The sequence below is a fragment of the Cucurbita pepo genome, chromosome LG10 (genome assembly GCF_002806865.2).
Source record: "Cucurbita pepo subsp. pepo cultivar mu-cu-16 chromosome LG10, ASM280686v2, whole genome shotgun sequence".
In the NCBI taxonomy this organism is placed as follows: domain Eukaryota; kingdom Viridiplantae; phylum Streptophyta; class Magnoliopsida; order Cucurbitales; family Cucurbitaceae; genus Cucurbita; species Cucurbita pepo.
Genome location: NC_036647.1, coordinates 3,214,481 through 3,229,198, shown reverse-complemented (window position 1 = coordinate 3,229,198; position 14,718 = coordinate 3,214,481). Strand labels below are relative to the sequence as shown.

The window sequence follows — 14,718 nt, the reverse complement described above, 5'->3', positions numbered from 1 at the left end:
GAATTATAAAAAGGAGTGCAAAGAAAACTAGGATAGCCACTGAAAAAACTACAGTGATTTTCATGGAAAAGCTGGCATTATAATTTTGATGGAAAAGTGATATGAAATTGAAGGGATTAGGATAAAGGAAATAGGGAAATTAAAAGGAAGTGGAAAATGGAAAGCAAGTTGAGAAATGAAAGGGCCCCAGCAGGCTGCAATGGGGAAGTAGGTGAGTGATGAAATGAAGCGTTGCTTAATGGATAGGAAGGGGCGGCATCTTCTGGTTCTTAAGGACGAAAGAAAGTGTGTTGAATGTTGATGATGATGATGATGAGTTGAGTGTTGAGAGTTTTGAAAGCTCACTCTGTACTACAGCGACCCGACACGACACAGAAATGGACAACCTTCGAAATGACTCTCTTTTCCTTCGTAGCCTCCCAAAAAGCAGACCCTCGTGCATATTTATCAATGTAGGTCCAACAACACATCCACATCTCCTTCCACTTTTCTAACCCTCCCCCATTCATATCCTCATTCTGGCTACTTCCAGATTTCTCGAAAAATCTCAATTCCATGGTTAATAATGTGACTGACCGTTTTATATGATGATGAGTCGTAGAAAGACTAGAAATAGGAGGCCTCTGGTGGGGTTGAGTTAGAACCAAATATATCATAATATTAGAAGTTATAAAAACAAAGCACAAGTGGGAGTGTGGGACACCTCGTGGGAGCACCCCCATACTACACGCTAACTCACAATTTTCCATGGAAATAACTGAAGATGCCTTTTGGGATTTGTGCTCAAACCCCTTTTTTTTTTTTTTTTTTTTTTTTTTTTTTTTTTTNAAAAGTATGATTTATAATTTAACCTAACTTTCTATCAGACTAGATGTTTCTATATCAATCTATTTTAGCTTTAATTTAGTAATAGTATTTCAAATGGTATTAAATTATAGTAAACATTAAATGACCCATTTAATTTCGTACCATGATCGTATTATTAGCATACGCTTACAAAATTTTTAAATCAGTACATTTAAAAGTATTTTAATAGATCTATGTTACGAACCCATGTAGTTAAATTTGTCATACCATCAAACATCTAAATCTTATATTAAATTAACTCATAGTGAGATGATGACTTCACCACTGAAGCACCAAATTTTAAGAAATGAAGCCTAAAATAGGTGTGCATCACTTTTCAGAATGAAAACGGCAAAAAAAAATTTAGTTGTCTTTTATGAAAAGAGAGGGTCCATCTGTAGCCTATGGAAGAGTAGTGGGTGCAACATATGAGTAGCTATAAATGAGAAAATGAGGCTTCATAATAACCAACTGCAGTTAGATAGATAGATGATATAAATTTTAAATTTTCTTTATCGACGTGTAAAACTATACATCAAATCATAGTGATTCCCTCGAATAATTTGTTCGTGCGGACAAGGGGCAATGACCCTACTTTTGTTATCAAATCAATGTGCTAAGGGCATGGGGTCCCTATGCCTCACTCCTCTCTCTATGCACATATTTTTGTTTGGTCGGTTGTCGTGTTCAAAGTTTAAATGCAGTTGTGCAGATCACTGTTGGTGTTCATATGTATCCAAATGAATAACATTTCAACTTTATTATTATTAATTCTATTTAATTTATGTATTAAACCAAACTAAGCTTTTATTTTGGACTGCATGCAATGTGTCGCGTCATTTCCCCCCACCACATATTATATTAAATTACAAAAATCAAACTCAGTTTTCAATAGAGTTGAAAACGGGACGGCCCGACATTTCATTTCCATCCTCATCTCTTTCTCTAAATACATACATACATATACATACATACATACATATATATATATTAAAATTGTGATCACATTAATTTTAATTTCTGAAACCAAATCCAAAGTTTCTTTCATAAGATATTCTTACTATCCTGAGAAAGGGAAAAATAATATAAATTATGATTACCTTATGAAAAATAAAAAAATAATTGGCCCTTGCTTGCAGCGATTAGCTAATTAGAATGATTTTATATTTATAAATCAGTGGAGTGATGTAAATTTAATTTCGTACAGAAATGGTTTTAATTAATTTATAATGTATTTTAATCTTTATGTTGACAAATGATGCAAAAATTTAATTAATAAATTAAAAAAATATATTTTCCGAAGAGAATTAATAACGGTGTCGCTTTTGGTACATCATACTTATTAATTTGAGCTATATTATATTCATTTTAATTAGTCATATTCATCTTATCTAATTCTTAAATAAGAATTGCATTATTTCTTATTTGAAGTGAGTAGCCGTAATATTAGACTTCTTCTGGGTTTTAGAATTGGATTAAAATTTTGAAAAATATAAATCCAAAATAACAATAATAATGGTTTATTTATTTATTTATTTATTTTTGATGGACAGGTGTGGAAATATTTGTGAGTTGAGGTGTCAGGTTTGAATGAAATGAAAGTCAAAAGCGAAGTGATGAATGTTGGGTGAGCTTTTCCGGCACTGTTCTGCTTACCTACCTGCATTTCAGTAATATAATTGGAATAAGGAAGGACAAGAACGAAGATGGGATTCGGGAGACCAGAGGACGGTCGCCGGAGCTTGGTCGCCGGTGAGAACAAGGAGGCACGGCCACGACGTGGGTCAGGGATGAGAGAGAGAGAGAGAGAGAAAAAAGTTGGCCAAAAATAGAAAGTTTACAAAAACATCAAAAATATTCGGGACAGTGACACAAAAAATAGATTATTCGTAATAACTAAAACATGGAGTTTTAGAATTTAAATGCAATTAAAGTCAAATTTGATGGACGAAAAATATAGTTTTTCATAAAATATGGAGTTTTTGTTTTATTTATTTATTTTATTTTTGGTATAAAAACTCGGAGATGACGTGGAAAGTGTTGGTTGGTTGCATGAAAGTTGTAACCTCGAATCGGAATGCCGGGATCCGAGCCCCTATAAATTTCTGAATACAAAACCTAGTGGATTTATTATTAAAATAAAAATAAAAAAGGGTAAATGAAATTAATAATGAATAAGTTAATAGGGAAAAGAAAACAACAATATTAGAGGGCATCGGGAGGGAGATATGCCCTATGCTATAAACAATTAACTATAAATAGAGTAGCCCATTAATTTGGTTCCCCCTTGGGAGGGAGAAACCAATTATTTAATTACTAGGAAAGGGACGTCTCACGTTCATTAATTTTAATTTTGTGTGACGTGTGGGTTCAAATTAATATCTAAAATTTGGGTGCTCCTAATGTTTACCCATTGATTATCAATAAATAATTATTAGAAGCAACCATAGGATAGAGTGTATTAATATTATTATACATCATTTTTGTTCTCTCTTCCAATTTTATTTTACCTCTACGGGACTAGGTTGGTTGCCATGGAAAGGGAGAGAATATTTGAAAAAACTTTATTTAAAAAAAAAATGTTAAATTGAGAAGGAAGGGGCGAGTTGGTGTGGTGTAGTAGTAACAGTAGAACCAGGAAGTGGGCTTCTAGAAGGGGATGTACACGTGTCTTTTAAAATGGATGGGTTATTGTCTGCTGCACCTGTAACTCTGACGGGTAGGTCCCACAGCACATGGCTGGAGCAACCACATGCGAACTTATATGAATAGATAAATAAATTTTAAAAGAGTAGGGTGTCTAGAAATGGGCCCCGCACGCTGGTCGACGTGGAGTCGGAATCTGCATTACCTTTAATCCACTCATAATACATGAAATTAAAACAAAAACAATATATAATGAGGAAAAATAAATAAATAAATAAATAAAGAAATGGGAAAAGTTAGACCAAAAAAAAGCTATTTTTTTTCATCATCCAATCATAGGTCTCTTCTTTTTAAGCCACTCTCTTCAATCTCTTGGTTTTCTTTTTCTTTTTCATATATTAATTAATTAATTAATTAAATGAAAGATGGATTTAATTTAGTTAAGTGAAAATATTATAGGAAAATAGGGAATGAAAATGGTTTAGAAATGAAAGGGGAAAAAAAGCAAAAGGGAATCATTATTTGTTCATTACAACATTTGTTCTTTCTAATCATCCCACCATCAATCAATCTCTTAAAGCTTCCTTTTTTTTTTTTTTTTTTTTTTTTTNCAATCAACACTCTGAGCCGCCACCTGTTCCCTCTCCGACCAATCCCACCGTGCCAATTCCCATGCTAGATTTCACTCTGATGATTGGAATTGCTATTAGTTCCACTCATCGGGGCAGTACCAATGCATAGACGGCGCTTGTTCATCGGAGAACAAATCACAGCTCTCTTCTCCGCTGAAGAAATTGTACTCTTCGATTTTCACATATTGTTGCGCATTATTATAAGTTGCTGCCTTTTGATATGGGAACCAGTTCAAAGACGACGTCGGAGACGATAGAATTTGCTGTTCGCTTTGGAGCATCCCGGCGGCCGTGGATGATACGACGGCGTTTGGGCTGTTGTCTTCGTTTAATATGGCGCTCGAGTCGCTGTCCGATGACCCATCTTTGAAATCAGGGAACAACGATACTTCAACTCTTTGTTCGTCCCCGTCCTCGGCGCTGGCTATTCTGAAGCTCTCGTAGTTGAAGTCGTCGGAATGATCCGAAGAAACAGGAAGAGGAACATGATCCACCGGAAGATGATTGTTGGTCTGCTCAATAAGTAAATTGTCCGATTCCGGCACGAAAATCTCTTCCTTCACTGATAAATGCCTCTCTGTCTTCTCTTCCTCGAGCTTCAATTTCAGTTCTTTAATCTATAAAACAGAGACAGGTGAATTGGGGGAAAAAGAAAACTTCAAATTTAGAACAAAAACTATCTGGGATTTTAGAATTATGGACCTCTTTGAGCAGAGCATCATTGTCCTGCTGAAGGGTGTCGAAACTACGCTTGAGAGTTTCGTAATTGGCTTTCAGAAGACCATAATCTCTCTCGAGTTGCTTAGTTTTCCATCGGGCTCTACGGTTTTGGAACCAAACAGCAACTTGCCTTGGCTGCAGGCCAAGTTCTAGAGCAAGCTTCACTTTCCTATCTGGTTCTAGCTTGTTTTCAATCTCGAATGTTTTCTCCAAGGCCTTAACTTGATCAACACTGAGTCTCCTTTTCTTCTCTCCCACATGACACTGTTCTTCCATGGAGCCTTCTTCGTCCAACCCGTCCAACATCGACTGAAATTCCCTGCCATAAACATGGCTGTTCCTCGGACTCTGTTCATCTGCAAGCAAGAGCGTGTTTCGTAAAGATTCCTGCGAGTTATTGGGTTTTAACAAGAGACAAGAAAGAAAAGAAAACAAAAACTCACATGGGGGTGTCGGGAAAATGGAAATTAAGCAGCAGAAGAAGAATAAAGAAATGAAGATATATAAAACAAAATTGTTGTTTATATTTAAACCTGAAGTAGGACACACAGACATCAGAGCGCCCAACGAATCTGAGCTGCCATGTCTCTTCATGACGGAAGAGATTTAAAAAAACAGCTCCCCTTGTATTCAAGTGAACCCTAAAAGCTTGGAGGCGTGATTTGTTAGGAACTGAAAGAGTGGTTCAAAGTAGCAGAAAGGTATAGAGTTGTAGGAAGAAGCAGAGGACGTTCCAGATGTGAAACAAGACCGACTCTGTACAAGTTCCCAGTTACTTCCCCTGTTTCCCCTGGATCTTTCTTGGTTTTCGATTCTCCTTCCTTCTCTGAACCCATCAAAAGAAAAGTCCAGAAAACAAAACCCAATTCAAATCGATCCTCAAAATGGAAGAACAATAAGAAACCCCAATACAAAGCGATCCTCAAAATGGAAACAAAAAATATCAAAATCCAACCCAGCCCACAGAAGAAGAAGAAGAAGATGATGATGAAGAAAAAACAGAGTTGATCGATTGCCCAAGATGATATTTTTCTCTTGTTCTCTCTCTTGTTTCTCTCTCTACTGCATTATTAGAGGTCGTGGGTTGAGGGAGAAGCTCTGGAAAATGGAATGAATAAGAGGAGGAGGAGGAGGAGGAGGAGGAGGAGGAGGAGGAGGAGGAGAGGGGGAGTGTGCAGCTCAATTACGATTAGTCTAATACTTTCTCTGTCTTTAAATAATCCAACTCGTGTCAGAAAGTAGGGTTGGAATCTAACTAGGGTTGGGTTCACTGCGGTTTGCCAGAACCAAATTCATCTCAAATTCACGCCAAATGCAAATTACGGCCACCGTCTATCGCGAGTGGAACCACCCCCCGCGCTTATTGACCGTACTTTTGAAACGGATTTATAAGGACAATTTTGGAATTAACAAAATGAAAAAGAAAAAAAAAAAAAAAAATCTGTTCTTGATACTTTGTCTGTGCAGTTGGAGCAGCCTATAATTTTAAATAATCAAAATTTCTATAATTATTAAATATGAAAATGTTGTCTCCTATTTATTAATTATTAAGTATTAGATTAGTTGTTAGAGACCTTTCCGCCTCTGATCCTCTTCTAAAACCATATGCAATGAATCATTTCAACTCAATTAAAATAAAATTAGAATATGTTCTATAATTTATGGAATAATTTGAGTCTCAAACAAATGTTCTTATTTTTAGAGGTATTTAATAAAAAATATATATATTTTTTTTTTTTTGAAGTGGTAACCCTTTTCAAAATAAAATTTAATTAATATATGTGTTTTAATAAGAAAAAAAAAAAAAAAAAAAAATCGGGTGAAATATTGCATTTAAATTTTTGGTATCTGATTTTGTATCCCCGAGGAGCGTAGAGAAATAGGAAAACGACAATATGAATTATAAATCAGAATTGGAGGAGATGTCCAAATCACATAAAAATCGAAACTAATTTATTGCCACAAATAAGTAGTAGTAATGGATGCCCACATTTCATTATTCATTACCTTTATGTATTCCCAATTTTTAGTTTCTTTTTCATTATTTTTTTTGGAAAAATTTAGTTTTCATTAATGTATTTTATTCCATAAAAAAATTATTAATACTTAACTGGTTAATTGGTGTATATAGTATTTAAAAAAAAAAATAAAAGAAAAATATACCAAATTTTATGCAACTTTGAGAATGTGAACAAATAAAAAGGCCAATAAAGGAAAGGATGCAAATAATTTTTTAAAAAGGGTGAAATGGACACTGTGGGAACAACCTATTAAAAGGCATTTTCATTGTGTTTTTGACATAAAATCTGTGTTACCCCAATACTGTCCTTTTCAACAACTCTTCTTGTTTCCCAATTTCTGTTTTAAAACGCCAACAACTTTACAATAACTACTTATCTTTGCCTCTTAAAATATTATAATCATATGAGGTAATTAAGTGTTAGGAAATTGCAGGGTAGCAGACAAAAATGAGATGGGCCGGGTTGTGTCACAGTATCCAAACGTAAGAGATTCAGAATATGGGCCACAGGGCCCATCCACTCAATTTTTAGTAACAAAATTCTACAATAATTGAACCCTACTTTCTTGATTACGATTGTAGGGAGGAATAGACTGAAAGACCCTCCAAACAAGCAGCTAGACAACGATGGAACTAGAAGTAGCTGTCAGGTGGCAATCTCTGAGCCACGTATTAAGCTTACGTGTACGATTGTAATTAGTTTGCGTTGAGGAAATTTCACTGGTTTTCCATTTTCCTTGAGAGTAGGGCTGACATGGAAGTCCTTTGGGAAAGGAAAAACGAAAGACGACTGGAAAGTCTGGAACGCGGGAATGGCACATTAAAGTCCATTGACTTACAGCCACTCTTCCATGGGCCAAGTTGAACGCCCATGTCCTTGTCTTCAACCAATACCCACAAACCACTTCCCTCATCTTCCTTGAAAATTCTTTAGCATTTCCCTCATCCCCACTTTTTTATGCCTTTTCTTCTTTCATCACCCGTCACCACCACCGCCCAACCTCCCATCTCTTCCGCCTTTTCCTCGCCGATTCAGTTGCCCCATCCACGCCATGCCCTGCCACCGGGCTTGTCTTGGGTCCCGATACCATTTTAAATTTTGTTATACACTCTGTACTCCTAACTGTTCCCTTCTCTGTTCTCCAAAGCCACCGCCGCCGCATCTGCCTTTGCTTCCGTCTTCCGGTAACCCACCCCGCCCCCATCCCTCGGGAAAGACTCTACTTCTTCTCAGTTTGATCTCCACAGCTACTTTAGTCGTCGCCATCTTCATGGTTTGTCTTCTTGTCAAGAAATTGAAGGAGTATCGTAACTCCAGACAGAATGGGCCGCCTCTGTTCGATGTCCACAGAGAGAACCTCCCCGATGACGATGACGATGAAGAAGAAGGACCCGTCCTTGACCACCACGTATGGTACATCAACACCGTCGGTCTCCAGCAATCGATCATCGATTCAATCACCATGTTCAAGTACAGAAAGGACGAGAAATTAATCGAAGGATCAGACTGCTCGATCTGCCTCGGCGAGTTTCAAGACGACGAGAGCCTTCGACTGTTGCCTAAATGCAGCCACGCCTTCCATGTTCCCTGCATCGACACGTGGCTGAGATCGCACAAAAACTGCCCCCTTTGTCGTGCTCCAGTGCTGTCCAACTCCGCCGCCCCTAATTTAGTCCCCATCGAACCGATCAGAAACCAGCCGCCGGCGATCGAAGATACCCAAATGGAAACAGAGGCCGTCGAGGAAGAAAACAGAGGAAATGAAAACAGTGGAGAAGGGGGTAGCAATAGTGGAGGGAATTCTGAAATTCCCATCAAAGGGCTGTCTCGGACTTTGAGTGATTTGACTGAGAATCAAATTCGCGAGGCTGTGCAAGACGAAGGACAGGCGATAAGAAGGTCGGTTTCTATGGATTCAGTTTCTGCAATGGCGATTTATCAGGCGACGGCCAAAATACAAATTCCAGAAGAAGGTTCTTCTTCAAGTGGGGCGTTAGTGGAAGTGAAGAATTCAGTCTCTTCGAGGAATGTTCCCTTTCCAAAGCGGGGAGTCGGAAATCAGAGCTTGTATAATCTCGTGAAGAGCATTCCATTTGGGCGTTCTGTGCAAAAGGGGGGGATCTCGATGAAAATGTTAAGTTCAAGTAGAAGGAAGATACATTGGGCCAGGCATTACAGAAGCCAGAGTTCGGTCCTTCCGATGTGAGAAATAAAGAAATCTTAATGTCTGCGAAAGTCATCATCTTTTCTGTACAGTTCCAAGAAGCTGCCCTGCTCCTACACGTGTATGATAAGGTGTTCAAGCTGCTGCAGCTCTGGTCTGTTCTGTTGGGGTTTTTTTTTAAAAGGTAATATACGAATAGAATAAATAAAGAAGAAGATGGGCTTATTTATTTATCTCAATGCCTCGGCTTTTGTAACATTCCTAGTTATCTGCACATTCACAAACGAGGGCTGCTGATCTGAATTATGGATGATAAAAGTTAGTTTTAGAAGTAAAAATGTATTTTTGGCTACACTACACTACATTATTGTACGGGGAAGATCTCTACTTGACGTGAGCTGCACGCTAGTATGGAGTTTTATTCTCTACAAACTCATATGCAATAAACTAGTTCGAAGATGAATATGGTATTAGATGATTTTCTTACTGATTCCATTCCTGTTTGGCGCTTTTATGCCACTTGGTGACTTGAACGCTCATCCTTGGTAGGCCGTGTGGCCAGTCTCGTCTTATTAGTGAATCATGATTTAGTAACCATGTTCGATCCCACATGATAAATCTGAATTATTGTCTGCTAAAGTTGAGTTTGATCATTTGGGGGAAGGGTTGATGATTCGGATCTTGGATTAGTGGTGGACGATATCCTTTACCTCACTTCCCACCTTCCTTCGTCGGCTTTGCTGCTCTGCATTGTCGGTGACATCCAAATCTTTTTAGCTCACGAGACAGCAAAAATGGCAGTAACCGGAGGGCATGTTCTGTTTCTTATTTTGTTTTCAAGATGAATGTATAAAGAAGGCGTTCCTTCTTTTATGCGCTGACATCTTATTCTCTCACAAGGGATTCATGAACATGTAGTGCAGTTTGGAAGGCTCGTTAAAGTTGAACTATTGCTGCCAATTGCCTAGAAAAGTCGTCATTTGGCTATCTTTTCTTAATAAAATTTAAAAAAAAAAAAAAAAAAAAAAAAAAAAAAAAAAAATCTTCTTTATTTCAGAGACTCACAGCCACAGGGATCAATTGTTAACAGTAAAAAGTAAAGCGAGGAAGTTGTAAAAATTAGAAAGGTGAGAGGAAAGTGTGAGCTATTCTGATTTGATGAGAAGAAGATGGAATCTGGGCCAAGATCTTTCACGCCCCTTACCCAAAATCTTCCCTTGGNTTTATTTCAGAGACTCACAGCCACAGGGATCAATTGTTAACAGTAAAAAGTAAAGCGAGGAAGTTGTAAAAATTAGAAAGGTGAGAGGAAAGTGTGAGCTATTCTGATTTGATGAGAAGAAGATGGAATCTGGGCCAAGATCTTTCACGCCCCTTACCCAAAATCTTCCCTTGGTTGGAGTTGGTTCACCTCCCGAGTCTCCCAAAACTCTCGCCTTTCTTTCAACCCCATAAACGGGAAGATTAAAAATTGGATGAAAACCTTAGCCCCCACCAGTAAAAACTTGCAATTCCTCAGGCGAAATCTTCCCCTCTTTCCCTTTTGCGCTTTCTGCACGACCATAACCACATTTCTAGTGATACCCTTTTTCATTTCTTTATTATAGTCTACCAAATTGTTCTTTTCTTCGTCTTTTATTTCAATGGGTTTGCTTCTGTCTCGATCATTCACAAGATCTTGTCTAACCATTAGTTTAATGCGATGAGATTGACAAACCCTTTGCTGTCTTTATGCTAGTTCGCCCAATCTCAATTTGGTATTATCTGAGAGATACGGAAGGAATAACTGAGATTCTCCGACTCAAATGCTGCTTTAGATCGGAGCAACCCCTTCATTCTTAGCTGCGTATACTCGACTTCCCTTCTCATCTCTTCTTCCTAATGCTCACTATATTTTTGGGTTTGTGATGCTTCCTCTGCTGGCATTGCTTAATGGAACTTATTTTCACGAAATGGGTATCGGCGTTTCTTCTCTGCTGTTGTCTTATCTCCTCTAAAGCATTTTCAGGTAGGCCCCAATGATTTTAATTTCATCAGCTTCTGCTCAGTACCGTAACATACTTATTCATCATTTTCTCTTGATTCAAGTGGAGGGAATTCTTGGGGATGATAAAGTGAGAGGAGTGAACTTAGGAGGATGGTTGGTGATTGAAGGTTGGATTAAACCTTCCCTTTTTGAAGGCATCCCCAATGGGGACATGCTAGTGAGTTCCATTCTTTTTGCTCATGTTTTGGATGTAATCCAAGTCTCCAAGATAGCTCAGTTGATACTATTATACAGGATGGAGATCAGGTTCAATTGAGGTCCGTAACATTGCAGAAGTTCGTTAGCGCTGAGAATGGAGGAGGCACAGGTGTTGCAGTCAATAGAGATGTTGCATCTTCATGGGAAACCTTCAGGGTCAGATGCTCAATCAGAAATCTCTTCTCCTTCATGACTCCCAAGCTTTAACCCCTCTGTTGTTTCTTGCAGTTATGGAGAGTTTCTGCATCAGAATTTCAATTCCGTACTGTCCTCGGGCAGTTTCTAACATGTGATGCCTTCGGATGCTCTGCAACAGCTCCATCGCCCAGTAACTCTGAAACCTTCTTTGTTGAAAGAAAAGACAACAGAGTGCACCTAAAACTTAAGACTGGAGCCTATCTACAGGTATCACATTTCATCTCTTCATTTACTTGTTTATTGTAGTTTCTGTGTATATCCCTTTTGGTTGCCATGATTTTCTCAATGAAAGAATTGCAAAAGTAAGTGATGAGTGAAGCAACTAGCAAGGCCTTATAACTAGCCGCTCAGCTTTCACAACTCATGAACAGCCATGGCTACCTCACCTTCAATTCTTGTCAATAATTTTACTTGATATTTTTAGTATAATCAGACATTCTAATAGTTAAACTGGATTGCATATGCTGTACTTTTAGGCTATGATAACAAATCAGCTGACAGCTGACTATCCAGGGAAGCCAGGATGGGATGACAATGCTGCCACTTTTGAAATGATTGTTTCAGGCAACCTGCTTGGAGATTACCAGCTTGCAAATGGCTATGGAAAGGATGAGGCAACTCGTGTTTATCAGGTAAATTCTGAATACCAACTAGCTTTACCATAGATTGATCGCAATATGTATACATGATCTTAACTTCTGGTTGATGTAACTGCAGAGACATAGAAACAATTTTGTGACTATAGACGACTTTAAATTTTTGTATAGACATGGAATAAACACAGTGAGAATTCCTGTTGGTTGGTGGATTGCTTTCGATCCGGATCCTCCTGCACCATTTATTGGTGGATCCTTGGAAGCTCTAGACAATGCATTCTCATGGGCACAGTAGGTCTTGTTTTCTAATTACTCTTTTAGATTCACATTCTCTACTCCATTGTGCTGAAACCCTGAACCCTGTGGTGCAGAGCCTATAACTTAATGTGCATAATTGACCTTCATGCTGCTCCCGGCTCCCAAAATGGGATGGAACATAGCGCAAGTAATGACGGTACATTAGAATGGCCCAATTCTCCTGCTTACATTTCTAAAACATTGGATGTTATAGACTTCTTAGCTTCAAGGTATTTTTCTCTCAGATTTTGATTCTTCTTATCCTTGTTGCAATCTATATGGTTACCCATACCACCCATTCGTACTTAGAAATTTCACGATATGCCTCTATCGAGAATAAACTTCTCTTGAAAGACTATTTGTGAGATCCCACATCGATTGGAGAGGGGAACGAAACATTCCTTATAAGGGTGTGGAAACCTGTCCTAACAGACGCGTTTTAAAAACCTTGAGGGGAAACTTGAAAAGGAAAGTCCAAATATGACAATATTTGCTAATAGTGGATTTGGGGTGTTACACTATTAAAGATATTGGTATGGTTACCTCCTGCATACTTTTTTTGCAGGTACGGAAAACATCCAGCCTTCCTCGGAATTGAACTTTTAAATGAACCGTCGGCAGATTTAGTTCCATTGGACACCTTGGTATCATATTACAAACAAGGATACAATATAGTCCGTAAATACTCTTCAAAAGCTTATGTAATAATTTGCCAAAGAATTGGGAAAGCAGATCCTATGGAACTTTATGAAGCTGACATAGGATCTCATAATTTAGTGGTGGATTTGCATTACTACAATCTGTTTGATCCTTTCTTTGATCACTTGAGCCCCTCGGAGAACATAGAAATCATATACAAGAACAGGCAAACTCAAATACAGGCCTTAAACAGTGCAAACGGTCCCCTAGTATTCGTTGGTAAGCCTCGGACCACCTCAGTCTCTTTACTCTTTTTTCGTTGTCTAAGATTATCAAACTTAGAGCCAAACACTTTTTTAAGCATTTAGAAAGTCAATCCAAATTGGTCGATTTATAATAGACGAGTGTGATTAACAGGAGAATGGGTGAATGAGTGGAATGTGACAAATGCGTCTCAGGCTGATTATCAAAACTTTGGGAGGGCCCAGCTAGAGGTTTATAATGCAGCTTCTTTTGGATGGACTTATTGGACCTTGAAGAATGACAAGAAGCACTGGGATTTTGAGTGGAACATCAGGAACAATTATCTTCAATTTGGTAGGTGATAACCAAGAATGTAAGGGATGTTTTGTTTTGTTTTGTGTTTCAACTTTGATTGACAAATAAACACACCCGTGTTATATCGGTCGCAGAGTACTATTCGACGCCCTGGATTTTGGTGCTTTTGAGTTACATCAATGATGTAATATGTCTAAATGGTGCAGGTGATTCACCCATCAGGGCTGTTTTCAACTGTGGCTTGTGGGTTGCATTAGCATGTGCCTGGTTCCCTCACCTGCTGTTCATGCTCTGAGTTGCAGCCCTTCAGGATCGCACATTACTATTCAGGACCAACATTTACGTTTCTTATAAATCTCATCCTTTTCCATCCAGTTTTCATTTTTGTGGATTAAACAGTAGATTAATAAAGCAATCATTGTAGCATTTATGCCTTTCATCATCATAAGTCAAACTACTTTGACCATATTTAAATATTAATTCATGAAAAGTTGACAAATTTTAGTAGATTTTTTTAAAAATTTAAAAACAAAAAGAAAAAGTGAGAAACTTTCCACGTTTGATTGTGGAACATGAGAGGCAGAGGGCCTAATGTCTGTGAAGACATAAGGAATCAGAAACAGGTCATGCAACCACATACCCCATTTTGTTGCCCTTTCCTTCTTTTCAAAAAGCCCTCATTCATCGGGCCCCAAACGCCAATCGTTTTATCAACTTCACTATTCCAACCTTGGGGGTTCATTGGTCATGTCTCGTCTCCGGTTGGCATACGCCCCAAATCAATCACAATCTCAATTCATGCACGCATCTCTTCATATTTAACTTCGCCTCCTTAAAGATTATAATTATAATCGGAAAGGTTGAACTCTCCATTTGATCATGATCACGATGAGGTAAGATAAAAACAAAAAGGAGGTATAATATAATATATGGATGGTGACTAATTTGAATCAACCTCCTACTTGTCCCTAGCTCCCTCTACATACTCAAAAAGCCTAAGGCCTCTGTCATTGTTTTTATGAACTCCCACTCAAAACCAAAGCAGGGGAGGTGGAATGCAAATGAATTGAAGTTGAGACGTATCGCTCAAATCGTCTGGTACTAGAGGTAGAATTCAAGACCATAAAGTAACCCAATTTAGAAAGGGACGACACAG

General features: G+C 38.1%; 3 protein-coding genes across 5 annotated transcripts; 2 read left to right on the top strand and 1 right to left on the bottom strand.

Annotated features, from left to right (window-relative positions):
- Positions 1-3,948: 3,948 nt before the first annotated feature.
- On the bottom strand, positions 3,949-6,002 carry LOC111803858 (homeobox-leucine zipper protein ATHB-6-like). The gene is made up of 3 exons (XM_023688449.1): positions 5,378-6,002; positions 4,827-5,200; positions 3,949-4,741 (listed from the first exon to the last, which is right to left on the bottom strand). The coding sequence occupies exons 1-3, from the start codon at positions 5,436-5,438 to the stop codon at positions 4,199-4,201; spliced, it is 978 nt and encodes a 325-aa protein (XP_023544217.1). The 5' UTR covers positions 5,439-6,002; the 3' UTR covers positions 3,949-4,198.
- Positions 6,003-7,477: 1,475 nt separating this feature from the next.
- LOC111803857 (E3 ubiquitin-protein ligase RING1-like) lies at positions 7,478-9,976 on the top strand. Its single transcript, XM_023688448.1, has one exon. The coding sequence runs from the start codon at positions 7,917-7,919 to the stop codon at positions 9,069-9,071; it is 1,155 nt and encodes a 384-aa protein (XP_023544216.1). The 5' UTR covers positions 7,478-7,916; the 3' UTR covers positions 9,072-9,976.
- Positions 9,977-10,270: 294 nt separating this feature from the next.
- On the top strand, positions 10,271-13,988 carry LOC111803855 (probable glucan 1,3-beta-glucosidase A). Of its 3 annotated transcripts, none has more exons than XM_023688447.1 (10): positions 10,271-11,037; positions 11,118-11,233; positions 11,311-11,430; positions 11,503-11,679; positions 12,037-12,104; positions 12,240-12,359; positions 12,440-12,595; positions 12,931-13,283; positions 13,422-13,601; positions 13,769-13,988. In XM_023688447.1, exons 1-10 carry the CDS (start codon positions 10,962-10,964, stop codon positions 13,855-13,857), a joined length of 1,455 nt encoding a protein of 484 aa, XP_023544215.1. In that variant the 5' UTR covers positions 10,271-10,961; the 3' UTR covers positions 13,858-13,988. The 3 variants fall into 3 exon arrangements, with proteins under 3 accessions (XP_023544215.1, XP_023544213.1, XP_023544214.1); XM_023688445.1 differs by having other exon boundaries at positions 11,949-12,104; positions 12,190-12,359; XM_023688446.1 differs by having other exon boundaries at positions 11,949-12,104; positions 12,190-12,359; positions 13,422-13,620; positions 13,769-13,851.
- The last annotated feature ends 730 nt before the right edge of the window (positions 13,989-14,718 follow it).